The following is a 22,377-nucleotide window of genomic DNA, read 5'->3' as shown; positions in this document are numbered from 1 at the left end:
CCTGCCCTTGTTTGCTGTGGGCTAACAAGTAAGGTGCTTTGCTGTGCTGTACACTCGGTTGCGCTGCACACTCAGCTGCGCTACACGCTCCCCATGTTCTGTCTCATCACACAGGCCCAGAATCAATGGAGCAAAGAGATCCCAACCATAAGGCAAAACAAATTCTTCCTACTCTAAGTCATTTCTCAGATGCTCTGTCTCACTGATGACAATTAACCCTGAGTGACTGTCTTCCTTTTTCTGTATTTTGTGCTGAATCATTTCAAGGTAAATTACAGATAGTGTAACATTCACCTCTATATACTTGGGCATAGTTTTCCAAATCTTTTTTGTTTGTTTGTTTGTTTGGTTGGTTGGTTTTTCTAGATAAGGTTTCTCTGTGTAGCCCTAGCTGTCCTGGAGCTCACTTTGTAGAACAGGCTGGTCTCGAACTCAGAGATCTGCCTGCATCTGCTTCCTGAGCAAGAGAAGAAAACATCACAACCCCTGAGCCATCTCTCAGGACCCCACATCCTTGATTTGTCTGTCTCCCTAGACTATGACTGAACGGCTTTCTCTAGCCCCTAGAAACAGGAGTCCAGATCTAGAGGCTTTATTTGATTCCATTTCAATTATTTTGGCAAGAAATAATCAATGACATTTATACTTTGTGCTGCAAGATCACAGGGACCTGGTTTAAAATGCTATCCCTGGAATAGTGGCATTAGATTACTGGGTTGAAATGGAGACAGCCAGATCTCCTGGCTTTAAAGGTGCGTGTTTCCCTTTGGGACCCCACACTGACCGGAGGGATACGTGGCAGCACTGCTCACATTTTTTTTTTTTTACATCCGTTTGTGATTTGTCAAAATTCAAACAAACTTTATTACAACTGCACTATTGTAAGGTCCTTCCTTTCTGCTATCACCTGTAAATGTTTTAACCGAAGCAAGAAGTCAGGCTTTTCAAACAAAACAGGTTAGATTACTTTCTCTGTTTAGTTTTTTGTAGCCCTGGCCATCCTGCCAGCCACTGCTTCTTGAGTGCTGTTTTAAAGGCACTCCCTCCAGGTGAGAGCTATGTCAGTGTCCTTTTTTATTTTTTCCGAGACAAGGTTTCTCTGTGTAGCCCATACTGAAACCTACATTGTAGACCAGGATGGCCTTGAACTCGCGGATCTTCCTGCCTCTGGCTTTCAAGTGCTCAATTAAAGGCATGAACCACCACTGCCTGGCTTAGATTACTTTCTTGACATCGATGAGGAAAATAGTCTCCACAGGCTCTAAAAGCGACTCCTGGGGCTAGAGAGATGGTTAAAGAGGCAAGTTCTGTTCCCATTATCCCTACGGGTTGGCTACCCATCCACTTTAACTCCAGCTCCTGGGGACTGGGGATCATATGTCCTCTACCGGCATCCACAAGTACCTGCACACAAGTGTCAACACACACAGAGACACATACCCTCACACATAATTAGAAGCAATGAATAAAAAAAGTTAGATCCTATTCCTACTGCCAGTTCAAACTCTAACAGCTATTAGGTTCCCCGAATTACAGATTTTGCCTGTTTTTATAATGGTTTACAACAGCTTAATGGTGCACTAGTAACTGAATTTGTGACCCCCCCAACACAAGCTGTAATTAAAATCATTAAACCGAATGACTCAACACTCAGCACAAAACAAAACAACAACAAAACCAAACAACAAACAAGAGAATTATTTGTGTTTTTACCACACTAAACCTAGTAAGGGTCTTTAGATCTGGAAAAGAAATATAAGGACAGCTAGGTCCTTGCCCATCTATCCTTCCCGGAAACTAAGTCGGCAAATTGATGGTCAGAACCAGTAGAAGTTTATAATCGTCTAGAATGAAGAGACAGAGGGTAAATCAGGAAAGAGAATGAGGTGGGGGTGGGAGGAGGCGTCATGGGTCCAGGAGGAAGCTGAGGAAGCTCTTTCTGGGTTCTTCAGGAAACAGGGCCCGAGAAGAGAACCCCTAGGAGGACCCAGAACCCATCCATCTCTCTCTCCGAAGGCCACCTGCAAATCTTAATTTCAGAAGGAGGGAACTCCACATCACGCCCACACCAGAGAGCGCTTATACAAGTCCACCACTTCCTTAAAGCTGCGACCAGAAGGGCGCGGCCCACTCGCGCGTCCAGGAATTTATTTGACGTCTCGCCCCCCCCCCCCCCCCGCCCCGCAGCTTTCACTGACAATTTCCAAGGCCAATCATCTCCAGCCATAGCCCAGCCTCTCCATCGACGTGTGAAAGACAGAGGTGTCAGCCAATAAAAAATAAGAGTGAGGATGTGAAGGCCGGGCTCTGCCCCTTCTACCTCAACGCGCTCAGTAATTGGTAGGAAGGCTTGAGCAGCTGATACCAACCACCAATCCCTAAGGGCGGAAGAGGATGAAGGGCAGAGCGATGGGCGGGGGTGACGTGGCAGTGACAGAAGCATAAACTGAAATGACTGAGGGAAATACTAGCCAATCGGAGGCCAAACCGGCCGGGCACTCTGCATTCTCCCGTCCTCGGACTTCAGAAAAGCACCAATGGCTTTGTAGACCCGCTTGATTGGCTTCTCTTTGAACCAATCGAAAGCAGGCCTGGAGGACGCGTCGCGCCCCGGCTTCTCACTGGGCGGAGTAGCATGACAGGCCCGAGAGAAATGCCAATGTCCGCGGGGTCTTCCGCAAGTGACATTTGGCGGCACCAATCGCCGCCCTCCTTCCCGGCGGCCGAGCCCTCCTTCCCGCGGCGGGGCTGGCGGGGCGGGGACGCTGCGCGGCGGCGGCTGAAGCGCTAGCCGTGTTGGGCGCTCCGGGCGGCGGTGGCGGCGCTCGTAGGCGGTTCCGGTCGTGTCTCTCCGGGCGGCGGCGGCTTATGGCGGCGACCGAGCTGAGAGGAGTAGTGGGGCCAGGCCCGGCCGCCATCGCGGCTCCGGGTGGCGGCGGCGCGGGTCCACCCGCGGTGGGAGGCGGCGGCGGACGCGGGGACGCGGGGCCCGGCTCCGGGGTGGCGTCCGCGACGGCGACAGCGGCGGGCGGCCCGGGACCCACGGCCGGGGGAGTGGCGGCGGGCGGCCCGGGCTCTGCACCGCCAGCCGCGAGCTCGGGCGGTTCGGGCGCCGGGGGCTCGGGCTCTGCTAGAGAGGGTTGGCTCTTCAAATGGACCAATTACATCAAAGGCTACCAGCGGCGATGGTTCGTGTTGAGCAACGGGCTGCTGAGCTACTACAGGTAACTGCTTCCGGGGCGCCGCGCTCACCTGGCCTCCCCCCCAAGTGCAGCCCACGGACCCGCGCTGTCACTCTTGGCCGGCCGGCTTCGCTGCCAAGGTCGCCCTGGGTCCCTGGCTGTCACCTGTATAGGTTGACAGCTTGCAAAAGTCAGACCCTCCCGATTTGACACGCCGCTCCTGTCCCCGCCATCACCCGTCTCTGGTGCCTAGTCTGCCTCCATCCCCGGGTCTTTCCTGTCAGCAATTGTTTGGAGAGCATCTGCTCTGCCATTGTATTTCCGCTACCACGTGGGTGCAATCACCAATTCTGCAAGTGAGGCACTGTTATGAGGCTGGAGAGGCATAGACCCAGCCCGGGCACTGCCCCTCGGGAACTTACAGTGAAAGTTCTAACTCTTAACTTTTTGTGTCCAGTCTCTAAAATTAAAGGTTCCTGATACACTCTCTATAGAGCTGCCCTTGCTTATTCACTCCACACATTCAGACAGCAAAGCACCACGGACGGGGAGACTTAGGGATTCCGTCCACCATATGTCTTACCTCTCCAAGCTTGCGCTTGCTTTCTCGACCTTGCCCCACCTCCTCCCACAGGAATGATTGTCTTATCCAGCAGTTCCGTGCTCTTTATAGCTTTACTTAAGATTGAGTTTTATTAAAGAAAGAATGCATGTATTTGAGATGATTATTAAAGTTTTCCAGTGCTTATTTTGGTATGGTTAATGTATACTTACCGTGACTCATAACGTGGTCATAACATGTCACACTATGGGGCTTATATTACTAGACAGAGGAGACAGAAGTGTTGAGAGGTGATTTGGGGGTAAGTCGTAAGCATTCCCACTGGCTGGGCACTGTGGCTGGATGCCTTGCATGCTACATTTCATTCAGTATTCATAGCTCTAACTCCCTGGGAGTTAGGACATGTTCTCAGGTTCCTGACAAGGAAGCAGGCTTAGCATTGGTAGCTCTCCCAAGGTCTGGAAAAATCAGGTTCGAAACTACAGTTTATACCAATATAACCTAAAACCAAGGTCACTGCCACATGAACCAATTAGATACAGAGATAATTACCTAAAACAGTTTATGGATTATGGTTCTAATGTGTTTCATGCAAAAAGTACAGAAGTATACTGTAAGAGGAATTTGCTTAGTATGATTCCGTTTCTCATTGACATCCCTTCGTAAAGGCCATCCAGTTTGGGAACCCAAGCCTCTGATGTAGAGCAGGAGCTCAGCCTGTATTTCTTTGTAGTGTCACCAGTAGTCACTGCTACCAAAAGGCTCAGGGCCAAGTAACTTTCTCCTCAACAGCATTGTCTTTTAGAGACCTTTAAGGAGAGTTTGAATTGGAGGTTGTTGTGGGGCCATTTTTATCTCTTCTCTTTCTCTCTCTCTCTCTCTTTTTTTTTTTTTTTTTTTTTTTTTTTTTTTTTTTTGGATTTTCGAGACAGGGTTTCTCTGCTCTTCTCAGCCACAGAAGATGCCTTAAGATAGTTCCTCCTCTGTTTATGCAGCGTTAGTTGTGAGTAGGTGTATTTGCATTGCTGTATTCTGAATTAGTTTTAATACAGCCCTTTTCTTCTGCTCTTCTAGAACTCGGTTTAGGGTTATAAGATACATCTAAAGCTTTAGTTTGACCCACAGTTTTTTCCCATCTATTCAAACTCATATCTTGTTTTAATTGACTATTATCCTAATGTTCAGTTGATTCATATCCTAACTTGGTTCATAAATCACTGATCCCCCCATTTTCAAAAATTCTTCATTAAGGGTTGGGCATGGCGACAACAAGACTGTAATCCCAGCAGAAAGCAGAGGCGGTGGAGCTCTATGGGTTTGAGGTGTCCTGGTCTCCATAGCAAGTTCCAGGACAGCCAGAACAACATACTCAAAAAAATGTGCATTATCAAGGATTTGAATATTGTATGGTCTTGGCAGGAGAGAGAGCTCAATAGTTAAGAGCAATTAACTGCCTGTACATAAAAGCAGGCAAAAGACATAAAATAAGCCCGGTGGTGACAGTGAATGCCTATAATCCAGCACTTAGGAGGCAGAGTCAGGCAGATCTTTGTGAGTTCAAGGCCAGCCTGGTCTTCCAGGGCAGCCAAGGCTACACAGAGAAACCCTGTCTCTAAAAACCCACAACAAATAAAAACCAAACCCAAACAAGTAAACAAAAAGCTCCACATAAAATAATTCAAAGAAAAATTAAAAATATTTTATGACCTTTGTAATCCAGTCAAGTTTTCTGCTTTGCAAGCTACTTCATTGTTTAGACTCCATCTTGATCAGTGTTGACCTTGGACATTAATAACTTACCTGTTGCTGTCCCCTTCATATCTGTTGCTACTTTTACCTTCTTTCTCACAGTAGCTGACTCTGCGAAAACTCCTTCCAAAACATACTAAAGTATGCCATCACCCTGTCCTTGCTAACTAGGATGGTCCCCCTCACAAGCAACCAATCAGCAGTGTCCGGTTTATCCCCACACCTCCAGAGTTTCTATGAAGTACCGCCTTCCTACAGCATTGGCAGTTTATTCTTCCTAGTAGGATGCCTGTGATCCCATCTCTTTCCTGGAATGACTTAACTATGTTATTCTTCCTCTTGTCAGACGTCCAAAAGCTACAGTCTCTTAAGTATACCATTTTAAAATACCTTTCTCCTTCATAGACCCCATCCTCTGACAGGAGAACAGACATGAGCAAGCCTTCCTTTTCGTCTTTCTTTTGCTTCTTTACTAAGATGCCCCATTACTCTCTTACACAGGATCTCAGCTCTCCCCAAAACACCCCAGGCTACAGTATTAGTTTTCCTTTTAGCTTCTAGAGATTAAATTACTATTTCATCTGGCCTTTTCAGGCAAGGACCTTCTAGCCAGAAACTAACCATGTGATATTGTAATGATGGAAGAACTTTGACTGCAGGCTCAGAATCTTTCCTGCATCTGTTCTAAACATTAATAGCCATAGGTATGTTTGCCCAATCCTGAGCGCTGTGGTCAAGCCTGCCTCTCTCCCAGTGTTACTTAGTGTCTGTTAAACAGCTATGGACTTTATATTATCCAAGAATCTTTGGTGCATGAAGACAGTGGAGGCAGAAGAGATCCTAGGAGGCTGTTAGTGAAAGTGCCAATAAGGAGGAGTGTGATAAAAGGCCCAGGTAGTAAGTGTAAACTGGCCTTCAGCTGTGGCTCTCTAATTCAGCCTGCATTATTCATAGTGTAATTGAAGCTTGGGGCTGGGAGGTAAGAATAGAAAAAGCAGGGATTCACGTTACAGTGGCAGGTGCAGGGCATGGAAAATGGCCAGTCCTTTGAGACCCCCACCCCCACCCCGTGATCCCTTATTGCTCATTAGTACATTTGAAGAAGAAAGGTTAGACGAGATGAAATGAACAACAGCGGATCTGTATTCAAGGGCAGTAAACAGACCACTCAAACATCCTAAATCTTGGTGTCTGGGGAAGGGTGTGTGCCCTTCTGGCATGTAGGAATTCTGGATGTGCCAGGTGTGTTTCACTGTTTGGCTCTACTGCTTTGTACTGTGGCAGAGGACTTTGACCTCTTTATGTTCTGAGTTGGACAAGGAGAAGTGCAGTTTGAACCTGAAGGTCCCTGGGCATAGCCAGCGGTAGTGAAGACATGAGCAGTTTTTTCTGCATGCATGTCGTGCTGAGATTTTGATGTTTAAGGCGAATCTTGATATTTATATGTCAAGTGCTTTGTAATTTGTTGTCACCAAGTAATGTTGTAAAGTTCAAAAGTTAGACTATTAATAGAACTGTCAGTAGAGATCGGGGGAAAGTTTTACACCCAGTCCTCTTGAGTGCAGACCTGCTGAGTCTTTCCTGGCTATTAATAGGATGGCTTAGGAGTTCCCACCAATAAAAGTCTGGAACTTAGGAAACTGCATTTTCCAGAAAGAGTGAAATGCCTGGTGATTCTTTTATGCTTATTCTTTTTTTATTGTCTCAGACTGGTAGTTATTCTTATTTCTTATCATTTGAGTCATGACCAATATTTAAGTCTAATCACTTAAGATTTGCCTTTTATACACTTCTGCAATATAATCCTAAGTGTTGCATGACAGTTCTCATTTGGGCTGATTTACAGTGTGGGGGTGGCTCAGTGTATAAAAATGGAGCTATTCTTAGAGAATGAGAGTGTCAAAAATTTTTGTTGCACAAGGTTATAAAGTGTTTTATAACTTGCTAAGTAAAAAGTAGTTTCTGTCTGCAGTGGGCACGAGGGAACTTTGTCAGGTGAGGGAAATATTCTTCACTAGATTGTGGTTGTGGTTTCACAATTGTACCCACTTGTCAAAACTCATTCGTTTGTACTTATTAACTGCTGAATTAATATTTCATGCAATTCTAGCTCAGTAAAGACTGTGTTTTTCAAACTAACGGGAGGAGGAATAGTGGGGCAATAAAATCCAACTCACATAATGCTTATAAGCTTGGGAAGCTTTCCCACTACCTCCTACTGTTTAAATTTCCAAGGTTGAGAGAACTATAACAGACTTCGTTAATTCCTAACACTACTTAATTTTCAAACTGCCCAGAGTTATGAAAGAAACTAGAAGAGGAGCAGGACGAATGTCTGTTACCTTTCTGTTTAGCCTTTTTGTCTTGCTATGGCAGGTCCAAGGCAGAAATGAGACACACCTGCCGTGGTACCATCAACCTCGCCACAGCCAACATCACTGTGGAAGACTCTTGCAACTTTATCATTTCCAATGGCGGTGCTCAGACCTACCACTTGAAGGCCAGCTCAGAAGTAGAGCGGCAGCGCTGGGTGACAGCCCTGGAACTGGCCAAGGCCAAGGCTGTGAAGATGCTGGCAGAGTCAGGTATGGAGCAAAGGAACACTGGACCTGAGTAGCACAGGTTTTTAACCTTGACTGCAGTGTATCTTTTGATTGTGTCTCATACCTTAGATATCCCAAGCTTCTCATTGATTGTTATTTCTCTTGAGTAGTGGTTCTAAACTGAGTTCAGTCCTGCTTATATACACACATGCCATTTGGTAATGTCTGGAGACATTTTTGGTTGAAATAATGCAAGCTGGGGGGCTGGAGAGATGGCTCAGCGGTTAAGAGCATTGCCTGCTCTTCCAAAGGTCCTGAGTTCAATTCCCAGCAACCACATGGTGGCTCACAACCATCTGTAATGAGACCTGGTGCCCTCTTCCGGCCTTCAGGCATACAAACAGAAAGAATATTGTATACATAATAAATAAATAAATAAATAAATAAATAAATATTTAAAAAAAAATAATGCAAGCTGGGGGTGTGACTAGCACACAGAGACTAGAAGCCAAAGAAACTGCTCAGTGCCGTATGAGGCACAGAACAGCATACCTGCTCTCCAAGAAAGAATCAAATACCCAAAGTTGAAAAACTTTGGTACTAAAGTGCTTATGCTTAATTTTTTTTAAAAAAAAAATTGATTCAGGGTCTTACTAGTCGCCTTGGATGACCCGGAACCCCATCCTCCAGCCTCTGCCTCCTGAGTGCTAGGACTAAAGACATGCTTCACTATGCCTGGCCTGTGTTTTGTTTTTCATGTTAGTTGAGACATAATTATTTTATTACTAGCTCAGTACTAGGAATCCACCCCCCCCCCCCCAACGAGACAGGGTTTCTTTGTGTAACGGTCCTAGCTGTTCTGGAAATCACTCTTGTAAACCAGGCTGGCCTCAAACTTAGAGAGCTCCACTTGCTCTGCCTCCCGAGTGCTGGGGTTAAAGGTGTGCAGCCACCACTGCCTGGCTTCAGTATTAGTAGTCTTACAGCTCATAATTTGGACCTTTGTATATTTTTCTTCTCTAGGTTGTTTTTTGTTATTGTTTTGTTTGTTTGTTTTCTTTTTTTTTCTGGCAGTCTCACGTCCTAGGCTGACCCGAAACTCACTTGTAGTTTAAGATGACCTTGAACTCCTGCTCCCTCTGTCTCTACCTCTCAAGTGCTGGAATTTTAGGCCAGTTTCTGATAGCTTCTCATTTGTTAAAGTTGTAACAGAATCGACAGATACCTAATAAACAATCTTTTCTGGGCTGGAGAGATTGCTCAGTAGTTAGGGTACATCCTGTTCTTACAAAGGATGGGATTTCAGTTCTCAGCACTCATGACAGGAAGCTCACAGCCATTTGTGGCTCCAGCTCCAGGAGGATCTGCCACACACAAGCACAGTTTATAGTAGTAAAAATCGTTTAAAAATTAGCTTTGTTTTTCTAAAGAAAATGATAGATTTGCCCTCAAGATATTGATAGTCATGCTGAGCTTGCTCAGTGGCAGAGAACTGAGACGTTTACCAGTTCCCATACTGTGCCTAATGTCTATTAAATCATGAGAGGAAACTCCGTTGCTTTATCAGTTTTGTAGGTATGGGTTACATTTTGACCTTGAGCCCTGCCTCAGTTTAGCAGGAAGGACAGGTCCTTTCTTGTCCCTTTTGTTTAATCTGAAGGCTGACGTCAGCTCCACAAAGGAGTGACACTGCTGGAGAAACAGTTTGCAGTGACAAACTGATAAGTGCACAGCTGATGGAGAGAGGTGCGGTACAGTTCCTACTTGATTTTGATCTGAGAGCTCTCTTGTTTTGCTTTTGGAGTGGCTTTGGGTCAGATAAGTTCATCATGAAGTTCAGCCCTCCCTTGGAGAAAAATAATAAATAGAGCTTTTAGCGGCATAAACTATCTCAAGAAGCTGCTCTGCAAAACAAACACACAAACAGAAAAAGAAGCTGCTCTGTGGCTCTCAACCCATTTTGCAGAAGGCCTGCATGCCTCCCTAAAGACAGTGGTGGCTTTGTGGTAATAATTATTTTGGATTACATTGAACTCTTCAAGCTGATGTTTAAAAGTTTGTTGTTGGGGGAGATGGCTCAGAGGTTAAGAGCATTGCCTGCTCTTCCAAAGGTCCTGAGTTCAATTCCCAGCAACCACATGGTGGCTCACAACCATCTGTAATGGGGTCTAGTGCCCTCTTCTGGCCTGCATGTATTACACACAGACAGAATATTGTATACATAATAAATAAATATTTAAAAAAAAAAAAGTTTGTTGTTGGGCTGGGCGGTGGTGGCGCACGCCTTTAATCCCAGCACTCGGGAGGCAGAGGCAGGCGGATCTCTGGGAGTTCGAGGCCAGCCTGGTCTACAAGAGCTAGTTCCAAGACAGGCACCAAAGCTACAGAGAAACCCTGTCTCAAAAAAACAAAAAATAAAAAATAAAAGTTTGTGTTGGGTATGTAGTTCAGTTGGTAAGAGTGCTTACCTACTATGCCTGAAGCCTTTGATTCACTAGAATAGCTGAAGCTAGATGTGGTCACACCTTTCAGGAGTTGGGAGCAAGGTCATCTTGGCTGCACAGGGAGTTCAAAGCTAACCTGAGCTACATGAGATGCTGTCTCAACAAAGAGTTGGAAGGTTTAGTTATATGTTCCTAATTCGAAGAGCTATCCAGTTTTCCATACTATCCTTCCTGTCAGTGGATCTTAAACTTCAGTATACATTAGGACTACTTTGGTCACAGTTAGAAACACAGATTCTGGGCCAGTGAGATGGATTAGCCAGCGAGGGCACTTGCTAACAAGCCTGACGACTGAATTCCGCTTCTGAGCCCTGCATAGTGAGGGAGAGAACTGACCCCCCCCCCATGTTGTTCTCTGACCTCTCCATATATGCATATAACACATGTACCCTACCCTGGTACATTATTAGAAATGCGTGTAATTTTAAAAGAGAAATGCAGGTCCAGGCCTTGCCTCTTACCATCTGAATCTAAGTATCTAGGATTGCAACCTGAGACTGTGCACCTTTATAAAGTGCCTCGAGTCTGTATGCTGTAGGCGAGGGGCCACACTGTAGAGGAATCCTCTGGAATTGCCAGCCCTCAGTTGCTGAGAATGCACGTAGTGAAGCATGGTGGTTTACTTGGAGCAGAGTAGGTAGGGCTCCGACTCTCGGTCCTGATCCTAGAGGCAGAACTTAACCTTGGCATCCCTGCAGATGAATCTGGGGATGAAGAGTCTGTCTCACAAACTGACAAGACTGAGCTTCAGAACACGCTCCGAACACTCTCCAGCAAAGTGGAGGACCTGAGCACGTGCAACGACTTGATAGCTAAGCATGGCACTGCCCTGCAGCGTTCCCTCAGTGAGCTGGAGTCCCTGAAGCTGCCTGCTGAGAGCAACGAGAAAATCAAACAAGTCAATGAACGAGCCACACTCTTTAGGATAACATCCAATGCCATGATCAATGTGAGTAAAGACGGTGTACCTCTAATTTTTTGACACTTCCCCTCTGAAATGTCATGTTTTCACAATGCTTGGAACTGGTAGAGCAGTGGCTGCTTCGAAGTCTTGCTTCGAAGATCAGGTGCTTTAGGTTTCCTTATCTGTTGCATGAAACAGGATTGACTGCCCAGGTGAAGATGCCTCTTGAATGCTTTACTCTGTTGTTTTGCTTCCTTCTTCCTTGGAGTCTGCATGGTAAGGCATCCTGCATGTGGAATGCCGAGCAGGGCCTGGCTCAAGCACTCTGAGAACTTGTAATACTAGTTAGTTCAGTGTTAGCCTTTGACTCCAGAAAACTCCACTTAGGCATTAGAAGACTGTGGGTAAATACAAAGCATCTTTGGCCTTACTGATGTATTGCTAGGTATGAAAGAATACCAGGTTTTACGATGCTATTTTCCTCTCCTGGTAACTGATTCTCACCTGACAGGTTGTTTTAGCTCCTGTGCACATAAAAACGCTCAAGGACATTTCATAAGTGAGACGAGTATTCTGTGAGAAACAGTTTTGCAGAGCTTCTCTCCCCATCTACTTAAATGGGTAAAGTTACCTCACGAGTGCCAGATTTCCCTTGTTTAGGGAATGATCGTGAGAAGACCTAGTTTAATTCCTGTGGTGCCTGAAGATCAAAGACCTTTTCCTGTGAGGAAGGGGAAATTCCATTCTCTCTCTCTCTCTCTCTCTCTCTCTCTCTCTCTCTCTCTCTCTCTTTTGTTACTTTATGACAGTTGTGTTAGCTTTTATTTTAAATGTTGAACACCTTCATGGCTCTGATTTACCCCAGCCAGAAAGAAGACAAGTTAGGTTTTCCTTTTAGGAATTTCAGGAAGGTTAGCCACCTCCTAGGAACATTCAGCAGGTCAGTGTTGATGCAGGTGTTGAGTGACCAGGAAGCCTGGTAATCGCACAAGCAGATCCATGGTAAATCTGTAGACTTAAATTTTGTGTTTATGGGTGTTTGCCCTGCATGTATGTCTGTATACCTCTTGTGTGCCTGTGGGGCTAGAAGAGGGCATTAGACTCCTGGGATTGGAGTTACTGGTGACCACAAGCCACCATGTGCTGCGAAACTAACCCAGGCCCTCTGCTTCCCAGTCCCAAATATGTATCCTTTAAAAAAAAAAAGCTGCTCCAAACATCACAGTCACCTAAGAAGGATGGCTAATTGTTATCAACGTCAGGTAAATACTCAACTATTTGACAGTCTTCTCTTTTTTTTCTTATTCTAATATGATTTTTTTCCCCTAAATAAAGCACCCCTGCTTTATAAAACCAAAACCTTGCCTTAGCCTTTTCTCTTATAAATTGTTCTTATGTATTCTTTGGGGACTTATTCATCCTCAAGTTCTAGGTTATGTTGGGAATGATCTTAGAAATCAGAACTAAGCTTTCAGGAGGGGAATGTAGCTTTGTGGGAGAATACTTGCTCGCATGCTCCAGGCCATGGGTTCAGTTCTCAGGACAACACTGAGTCAGCCAACAGCTTGGTGGAAGAAAGCTGTTCTTTCCCTGTTTGCTTTCCTGTCCACTGCCTGTGTCCCTGTTATCATCTAGTGGTTATCTAAAATTCACTTTTTATCCTGTGCTGTTATCTGTTTATCTTTCAGATGATAATAGCAAGGCTCTAAATACAATACAGTGCGTGTGGTGACACGTGCCTGTTAATCTCAGTACTCTGGAGGCTTAGGCAGGAGGAACAGAGTGCAAAGGCAGTCTGAGCAGCTATGTGCTGTGACAGAGCAGACATCATAGGCAGCACATTGGAGGTGTTCCGCCTGTACTTGGAAAGTTAAGAAGCTAGCACAGCATCCAAATGCTGAGGGAGAATGAAATCTTCCTAAAAAGAAGGCAATTTTATTTTAATTTTTGAGACAGGGTCTCTCTGTGTAGCTCTAGCTGTCCTGGAACTTATGATGTAGACCAGGCTGGCCTCAAAATCACAGAAATCTGTTTGCCTCTGCCTCCCTAGTGCTGAAATTAAAGGCAGGTACCACCATGCCTGGTGGTTCTTGCTAAATTTTAGTTATTATCCGTAAGTATTATAAGAAGAGAATGGGGGAAGAATCGGTGGAGGCAGTGATGTGGTGTGTGTGGACCCGTTCTCCTCAGTCTGGGAACTGCTGGTGACTATCAGGTGAGGAAGTAGCTAGAGGTGAAGCTTGAGTGGAGGTTAGGACAGTGCAGGTGCGGATGAGCGGGCTGCGGGTAGCCCACTAGAAGAGGCTGAGGCCAGTCTTGAGGCAGGCAAGTTGGTTACTGCCTTACTGATGCTTCCTGTGAGCCCACTGTGGTCCTAAGTGCTATATGTGAACAGTGACAACTCTGAGGTGGTCTTTGTGTTAGTCTGTTTATAGACAATGGCTATGAGGCACAGAGGACTTCTGTAACTAATCAGATGACAGGAAAGACCTGTGACTCGAGGCTAGCCAGCCCAATTCTAGATCTGTGCTCCACTACTTCTGCTGTGGAGTGCTGGAAAGAGATTACAGACTCCAGAATATTAAAGGAGAGTCACTAGGACTTAGTATTTGGATGTAAAGAAGGAAGCAACTCTGAAAGAGAGACACCCATAGGCTTGGACAGCTTGAAGGCTTTGGAACTGCTTTGTGGTGGAGAAATTCAAAGGAGGAAACAGGCAGCAAGAGAATGTGGTGAATCGAGCGTGAGAGCCACTGATTTTGAAGTACTTTGAACCGCTGAATAGGCACTTGGATATTCTGGTCTGAATCTCAGAGAGTCCAATTTGGAATCACTGATTTAGTAGCCATTGGTGGACCTGTAGGCAATTGTTGAAACCATGGGAGCAGACATTCTAATAGAACCTTTTAGTTTCTCTGTAACAGGGAATACACTTCCAAGCTTACATTGGTTCCTTCCTTCATTTATTAAGCAAACTTTATATGGCTCCTGCTGTGAGTTAGGAGCTGAAGACCTGTAGATGAATAAGCTGTAAAATGTACTCTAAAGTTGCTGGTGATCCCTCTGGAGAGATAGAAACCCAGTCATGATACAGCTGTGTGTGTGATAGGCAGAAGTATGCTGAAACTGGTAAGGATATAGAAGAAGCAACTGGCTGCTTAGGAGTGGGGGTGTCACAGGAATTCCATTTCTCTTATAGGTCCTCTCCTTTCTTAAAGAAGGTGGCAAGGAAAGAGAGATGCAGGCACAGTGTGTAGCATATACCTAAGTAGTTAGGACTGGAAGGAGCTGTGTGTCCAAGAAATGGTGAGTTCAGTGTGGCTGTGTTGTAGAGTACAAGGGTAACAGCGGCTGGGAGAGTAGTGTGAGGGCTGTTTGTAGTGTAACCGTAATTAGGAGTCAGTAAAGGTATGGAGATAATCAGATTGAGGAGGGGGTTTGTTTTTTTTTTCTCTACCTCCCATCTTTGATTCACCAAGTAGTATTCTAATTTTTAAGTTCAGTTGTTTCTGAAGTGACTGAAATAAAAGCAAGGCCAAGTTACCCTATCTCTAGTGTGAGTCAGTGCGGATCTGTTCTCTGTTTCAGTCCTCAGCTTTGGGTTTTGTGAGTGTAACTGATTTATTGAAAGCAGTTTTCATACACTTATCTTTTATGTAGTAGATCTTGAGTGCAGTTCACATGCCCGCCCTTTATGCTGCTGCCACTAATGCTTTGTCTGGCTTTGCTGCTCACTTGGTATTTGCTTGGTCCTCGTGACCAGGAAAATAGGAGAACTATGACAATGGTGTTCGCTCTTTCCCCAGTCTGACCTTGATTGCAGCACAGAGCTGGCTGTCCCCGATACTGTGAAATAGCAGGAAGTATTTAATTGTCATATGCCTTCTCATGTTCCCAGAATAAGGTTACTTGGTGGAGACTCTGTCTAGTTGAGGTGACATAACCAGCACTTTCTCTGTACAGGCTTGCAGAGATTTCCTCATGCTAGCCCAGACTCATAGTAAAAAGTGGCAGAAGTCTCTACAGTATGAAAGAGACCAGCGTATCCGACTGGAAGAGACTCTTGAGCAGCTGGCAAAGCAGCACAATCACCTGGAGAGAGCCTTCCGGGGAGCCACGGTGCTGCCGGCAAACACTCCGGGCAGTGCTGGCTCTGGTAAAGGTGAGAAACCGAGCTCTTACATAGCTGGTCTGATACAATCTGGGCGGTTTCTGCACTTGACGGAAGAAATTCTCCACAATTGGTGGCTCATGTGAGATGCATTTAGAGCTATTGATTTCTTTTGGCTTTCCCACTGCTTTCAACCATTGTTGCCATGTTTGTTATTAGTATTTAAAAGAACCCACTGTGCCAGGCATTGGTAAATGTAACCACAGAAAACAAATGAGGCTTTTTTTCTTTGCAGACCAGTGCTGTTCTGGCAAAGGGGACATGAGTGATGAGGATGATGAGAATGAATTTTTTGATGCACCAGAGATTATCACCATGCCTGAAAATTTGGGCCACAAGTAAGTTGTCCTTGACTGTTTAAGAAAATGAATGTGTATTTTTATGATAAGACTGTTTCCCGTGAGAATCTGAGCTGGTGACAGTTGCTAAGATGTGGGAAAACTGTCAGCAATTACACACTGAATTCTCCAGAGACCCCCAAATTCATACCCATTCTAAGTGTGTGCAGTATATTTGGCATTGTGCTTCATAAAGAACTGATGAGGACCAAACTTAAATTCTGGCCTTTGTTCTAACTCTCCTCTGTTTTCGCCCATGAAGACGTACTGGTAGCAATATCAGTGGAGCCAGCAGTGACATCAGCCTCGATGAACAGGTAACTCTTATTTGGAAGTTGTCAGTGCTGAGGGACTTTACTTTTGATTCCCAAGAACTTGTCTGTGAAGTGCTAAGATAAATAGAAACTTCTGTTATTGCTTGTTAAGCATGGGGGAAGGGAAGGTTATAGATAGCAGATTTTTTGTTCTTTGTGGCTGATTGAATGGCTTTGTTTTTGCTTCTAGTACAAGCATCAGCTGGAGGAGACCAAGAAGGAAAAGAGAACCAGAATACCATATAAGCCAAACTACAGCCTCAACCTGTGGAGCATCATGAAGAACTGCATTGGAAAAGAGCTCTCTAAGATCCCAATGCCGGTGAGGTCCTCGAATACTCAGACTGGTGTCTTTTCTCCTCAGTGGCACTCTGGTTACACTGTAGCAGCTCTAAGCATGGTCTTTATTTCCTTGCTGGTCATAAACCATCCTTTTAAGTCAGATTGTATAGTACTGGCTAAGGATCTAGTATCTTTCCAGATCATCTAGAATTAGTTGCTTATTTTTGATAACATTTATGAGCAATTCCATGGTAGGCAGGCAGGCAGGTGTGAGGCATGCACAGATAACACAGCACTGATACTGTCTTCAAGAAGCAGATAGTGAGGCCGGGCAGTGGTGGCGCACGCCTTTAATCCCAGCACTTGGGAGGCAGAGGCAGGCGGATCTCTGTGAGTTCGAGACCAGCCTGGTCTACAAGAGCTAGTTCCAGGACAGGCTCCAAAGCCACAGAGAAACCCTGTCTCGAAAAACAAAAAAAAAAAAAAAAAAAAAAAAAACAAAAAAAAAAAAACCAAAAAGAACATAAAAAGTCGGGCATGGTGATATTGGTGTCTGTCTTGGTATGCACATGCACTCATTACATACATACACACACAACTGTCCTGTTCCCCCCCCCCCCCCCCGGGTTAAAATAACAGAATAGTGGCTGGGTGTGGCAATTCATGCCTGTTAATACCAGCACTGGGAGGAATGACAAGAGTTTGAGACTAGCTTAGGCTACATAGTTCCCTGCCAACCTGGGTTAAAGAGTGAGACCTTATCTCACTCCTATAGACATGCACAGAGAAACAAAATACACATAGATTAAAAGAGATAGTCAAGGAAATAGGTGGATGGTATTTTTCCTCTTTTAGTGCTATGGGAAGCCCTATACAAAGGAAACAAAGAAATAAAAGTAGTTAATTAAACCTAGAAGATAAGGACCATCTCCATGATGAAGATAGATATTGGGACTGGGCATAGTAGTACTCTCCTATGATCCCAACACTTGGGACATAGAGGCAGGAAGATCAGGAGTTGAGGGTCAGCTTTCACTACAGATGGAGTTCAGTGCCAGCCTGAGCTACTTGAGACCTTGTCTCAAAAATAAGCAAAGAGCCGGGCGATGGTGGCGCACGCCTTTAATCCCAGCACTCGGGAGGCAGAGGCAGGCGGATCGCTGTGAGTTCGAGACCAGCCTGGTCTACAGAGCTAGTTCCAGGACAGGCTCCAAAACCACAGAGAAACCCTGTCTCGAAAAACCAAAAAAAAAAAAAAAAAAAAAAAAAAAAAAAAAAAAAAAAAAAAAAAAAATAAGCAAAGAGATGGGATTTGAACTGACCTCCCTTCCTCTAATTACACTTCTCCTGTCTATCCATGTCTTGTCAAAGGGAAAACTGGAAGTGTGGTCATGTCAGTTCTCAACTTACTGTCCTTTAGCGGGTCATCGCTGCCTTGACTATAATCTGGTTCCTTAGTGGGCTGTGTGCTTCTCCTGATGGACAGATCTCTGTCATGAAGATTAGAGTCAGGGTAAACCTCTTCCCTTCAGGCATTTACACACGCTGCTCTTTATGCTTATGTTTATTTGTCCACCAGCCTATGGCACTTTGCTGTGACTACAGCTCTTTGTTGAAGATTTTGCTGTAGTGTCTCTTTAATAAACCTCTAGAGTATCTATCAGGGTAAAATATTGATCCCCTGTGCTCCAGGAAGCTCCATAGTTTGTGTTTGGCAGTGTTCTGCTTGCTTATTCATTCTACAAGTATTTTCTGAGTATCTCTAATTTGCCCTATGCAGTGTGAATGTGTGTCTTAGGCAGATGTTTGGCTTATAGAAAGAAATCCCAAGCTACGTTAATTTAAATCAGGAGTCAGCAAACTAAGGCCCTGGGGCCAAATTTGGCTGCCATCTAAACAGCCATAAACCAAGAATTATTTTTATTTTTTTATTAAGTGGTTGGGGAAGAAATCTAAAAGAATGTAATAATTCATGAGGTTACTGTCCACAAATCAAGCTTTGTGGGACAGAGATTCTCATTCATTCCTTTCTGTTGTAGCTGCTGTCTTGCTGTAGCAGCAGTGTTGAGTGATGTGACAGTGACCACGTGGTCCTGAAGACTTAAATGTTTCCTGCGTAGCTCTTTACAGAGGAAACAAAAACAAAGCAAACAGAAAACAGGCACCTGCCTTAAACAAATGTTAGCTTAACATTCTTATTTTAATAGAAACCCAAAAGTAGGTTGTCCAGAGCTGATACCGCCAGTGTCAGTACCAAGTTTCTTTCTGTTTTGTGGCTCTCTACTTACGATCAAGTGCTGTAATTCATAGATCTGTAATGGCTCCTTGAGCCATCGGAGGATACTTTGCAGTCAGCTAGAGGATGGAAAAGTAAGAGCAGGCTGTGCCTTTTAAAGGTACTTCCTGGAAATTGCACAATCCATTAATCTCTTGAATCTCTGTGGCCACAACTTACTTATCTGACCATAGCTACCTAGAGAAAAGTCTAGAAATAAAGACTTAGGGTGTGGGAGCTGCATGTTCTATCCATAACCTGGTATTCGGAAGCAGAAATAAAATACTTCCTCAGCCTCTTGGTACATAGGCACCATGTCTTCATAGATTGTTTGTTTCTCATAACTAGGAACTGTGTTGTTGCTATGTATGTCCTTGATGCTCAGCATACTGCCTGACATTGACATTCAGCAAATACTAAAGTAATTAATTAATTGAGCCTCAAAAAACAAATAGGTTTTTATACACGTGTGTAAGGTTTAGTCTTTAAAAGACTAAATCTGAGGGTGAGAATGTAGCTCAGTGATAAGATTGCTTGCCTAGGATGTTTAAGGCCCTACATTCCATCTCTAGTACTAAAATAATAATATTGATGATGATGGGATAGTGATAGTGGTAGTAATAGTCAAGCAGTGGTGGCGCAGCCTTTAATCCCAGCATTCAGGAGGCAGAGGCAGGCAGATCTCTGTGAGTTTGAGGGCAGCCTGGTCTACAAAGGAAGTTCCAAGATAGCCAGAGCTGTTACACAGAGAAACTCTGTCTCAAAAAAAAAAAAAAAAAAAAGAAGGAAAAAAAAGAAAAAAGAAAGAAAGAGGAAAGGAAAGGAAAAAAATAGTGGTAGTAAAATAAAATGAAGATTGACTTACAAGAAAAGGATTTTATTTGTTTATTTTTTCTGAGACAGGGTTTCCCTGCAGCTTTGGAGCCTATCCTGGAACTAGCTCTTGTAGACCAGGCTGGCCTCGAACTCACAGAGATCCACCTACCTCTGCCTCCCGAGTGCTGGGATTAAAGGCGTGCATCACCGCCACCACCACCCAGCTAAGAAAAGGATCTTAATGAGCTTATAGTAGAGAAACCTCCAAAACACTGGTGTTTGTGAAACCTAAATAAAGGAGGACCACTTGCTTGAGCATTGAGCACCTTATAGGAATTAGTAGGCAGGTGGACTGGAAAGGCAGGCCATCATTCTCAGGATGTAGATTCTATTTATAAAGAGCTTCTGGGCTAGGTGACCTGTATCTTCTTTCCTTATTGATATCGCCATTAGGAATGTGCAATCCTGTACCCTCCAGACAAGTCATCTTTTCAGACAGCATTCTGTCACAGGAGAGCTGGGGCCAACCGGTTCTGTTCCTATTGGCATCTGGCTGGGCACTGCCAGTATAAGTCAGCAGTAGGAGGTCATGGCTCCCTCTTAGGCATTTTTCTGACAACATCTATGTGACTCTAGGTTTCACTAAACAGTCTTCCCTGAGCTCCTCAAGGTGCTAAGCTTCTGCCATATCCCCTCACCCTCTGAGGTACAGTGATGTCCCTTCTTCATGTACCCAGCTCATGGCTGACTGGTGTTGCTAATCTCTGGTTGTCTTTTGTGGCTAACTCTCATTAGCAGTGAGTAATGTCCTTGCTTCCTTCTCCTTAAAATACTCAAACTTATTTGTTTGCGTTTGGCCTCTGAGTGTGACCAGGGTTCTTGGAACATTTATTAGAAGGTGGGTTATATGTAGATGAAAAGTAGTGACAGAGTAGTGATGTGTGGACTCTCTCTGGTCCAGGTTCACTTCTATGTCTGGTAGCCCAGGACACAGCTTTTCATGATTTTCCTCTGAATATGTGAAAAATTTTCTCCATTCTGCCTGAATTGTTGTCACTAAGAGATTCTGCTGCATTAAGGATTCGGGCCTTACTGTTACCAGTTGGACACTGTGCCACATTCAAGCATTTTCTGTAGTGTGGGCTTATTACATATGTGTGTGGGTATGTGTATGTCAGTTCAAGTGGCTGGAGGACAGAGTCATCTGATTGCCTGGAGCGGGGTTAAAGGTGCTTGTGAGCCAGCTGATATGAATGCTACTAATGGAAGTCCAGTCCTCTGGAGGAGCCGCAAGTGCTGTTAATCACTGAGCCTTTGCTGGGTGGTGGTCATGCACTCGGGAGGCAGAGGCAGGTGGATCCCTGAGTTGGAGGCCAGCCTGGTCTACAGAGTTCCAGGACAGGCTCCATAGCTACTGGGAAACCCTGTCTCGAAAAACCAAAAAAGAAAAAAAAAAAGAAAGAAATCACTGAGCCATCTTTCTATTCCCTTCTCTCTCTCTCTCTCTCTAAATTATTTATATTTTGTGTGGGCTGTGCATGGGGAGCAGAAGAGAACCTCACCTTGCAATATCATACTGAGATGGTCTCTAACTGGGCTTGAAGCTCCCCATTTCAGCTAGACTGAACAGCCACTGAACTCTTGGGAAGTACCAGTCTCTACATGTGGGCTTCCCCTACCCCCAGTGCTGGGGTTACAAGTTCATGCAGCCATGATGCCTGGCTTTTTTTTTTTTTTTAATGTAGTTAGTAGAGATTTGAACTCAGGTCCTCATGCTGGCAGAGTAAGAGCTCCTACCCGCTAAGCTCAGCCCCTAAAGCAAATTATACTTGTTTGTTTTTGTTTTTTGATACATGGGTCTGTGTTATGTAGTTCTGGCTGTTCTGGAACTCTTTATGTAGGCCAGGCTGGCCTCAGGCTCACAGAGATCCACCTGCTGTCTTTTCTTTCATGCACATGGCTGCGTAAAAGGCATGTGCCATTATGCCCGGTCTTTCAACAAATTTTAAATTAGCAAAATTATTTAAAATTTCAAAGTTACCTTAGAAATTAACTTATTTTCTTGAGGGAGAAGCAGTGTGAGCAGTGTGTGTTGTTCACTTTTTCACCATGCGGGAAGCACAGGCTTTGGCACACATGGCACTTGGATAATATTGTCCAATGGATAGGCGCACATTTCCCCTAGCTGAAATCATCATCTAGCGACTGACTGCTATAAGTTGGCTGTCAGATTTGAAGAGAGAGCATGTCCTACTTCCTCTCCACTCCAGCAGCAACAGTCCATGTCTAGAGCACTGTCCAGCCTTAGAAGTTAGTTCCTGACCAAGCCTCAGTCAGCGTCTAGTCCAGGGGAGAAGCTGATTTTGGCAGTGCAATCATTTCTGTGGTCAGGGCACTCCTGTACTTTTATAATCTTATCTCCCCTTTGCTTCTCCCCGAGATTGTTCCATATCTAACTTACTCTCTGGGTACACTTCTGAAATTTTTGTTCCTTTAATCACCCAATTCCCTCATTTACTGTCTGATGGGGTCTCCTGTGGTTAGTAATTTATGGCTGTTGTCAAGTCTGCAGTGCTGCCTAGAAGCAGCATGGTTTCCATCTCAGAGGGCAGTGACTCCTGCCACTCCCTGACATAGATGTTAACAGAGGAGAGTGGGTCACCTGGAGTCTAATCGGAGAGCTACAACTTCTTTTGTCTTCCTGTTGCTTTATCACCACAGCATCTCAGCATCTCTA

The 22,377-nt window shown here is 44.7% G+C and overlaps 1 protein-coding gene across 1 annotated transcript in view; it reads left to right on the top strand.

Annotated features, from left to right (window-relative positions):
- Positions 1–2,677: 2,677 nt before the first annotated feature.
- Positions 2,678–22,377, top strand: part of Osbp (oxysterol binding protein) — a 31,367-nt gene continuing 11,667 nt past the window's right edge. Inside the window, exons 1-7 of the mRNA XM_057778856.1 lie at positions 2,678–3,224; positions 7,870–8,078; positions 11,239–11,489; positions 15,408–15,606; positions 15,851–15,953; positions 16,216–16,270; positions 16,458–16,589. Of these exons, the coding sequence (XP_057634839.1) occupies positions 2,869–3,224; positions 7,870–8,078; positions 11,239–11,489; positions 15,408–15,606; positions 15,851–15,953; positions 16,216–16,270; positions 16,458–16,589 (1,305 nt within the window). The 5' untranslated portion in view covers positions 2,678–2,868. The remainder of the gene's footprint in view (positions 3,225–7,869; positions 8,079–11,238; positions 11,490–15,407; positions 15,607–15,850; positions 15,954–16,215; positions 16,271–16,457; positions 16,590–22,377) is intronic.

This window comes from Chionomys nivalis, chromosome 8 (genome assembly GCF_950005125.1).
Source record: "Chionomys nivalis chromosome 8, mChiNiv1.1, whole genome shotgun sequence".
Classification (NCBI taxonomy): domain Eukaryota; kingdom Metazoa; phylum Chordata; class Mammalia; order Rodentia; family Cricetidae; genus Chionomys; species Chionomys nivalis.
This window is presented reverse-complemented; position numbering and strand designations above follow the sequence as displayed.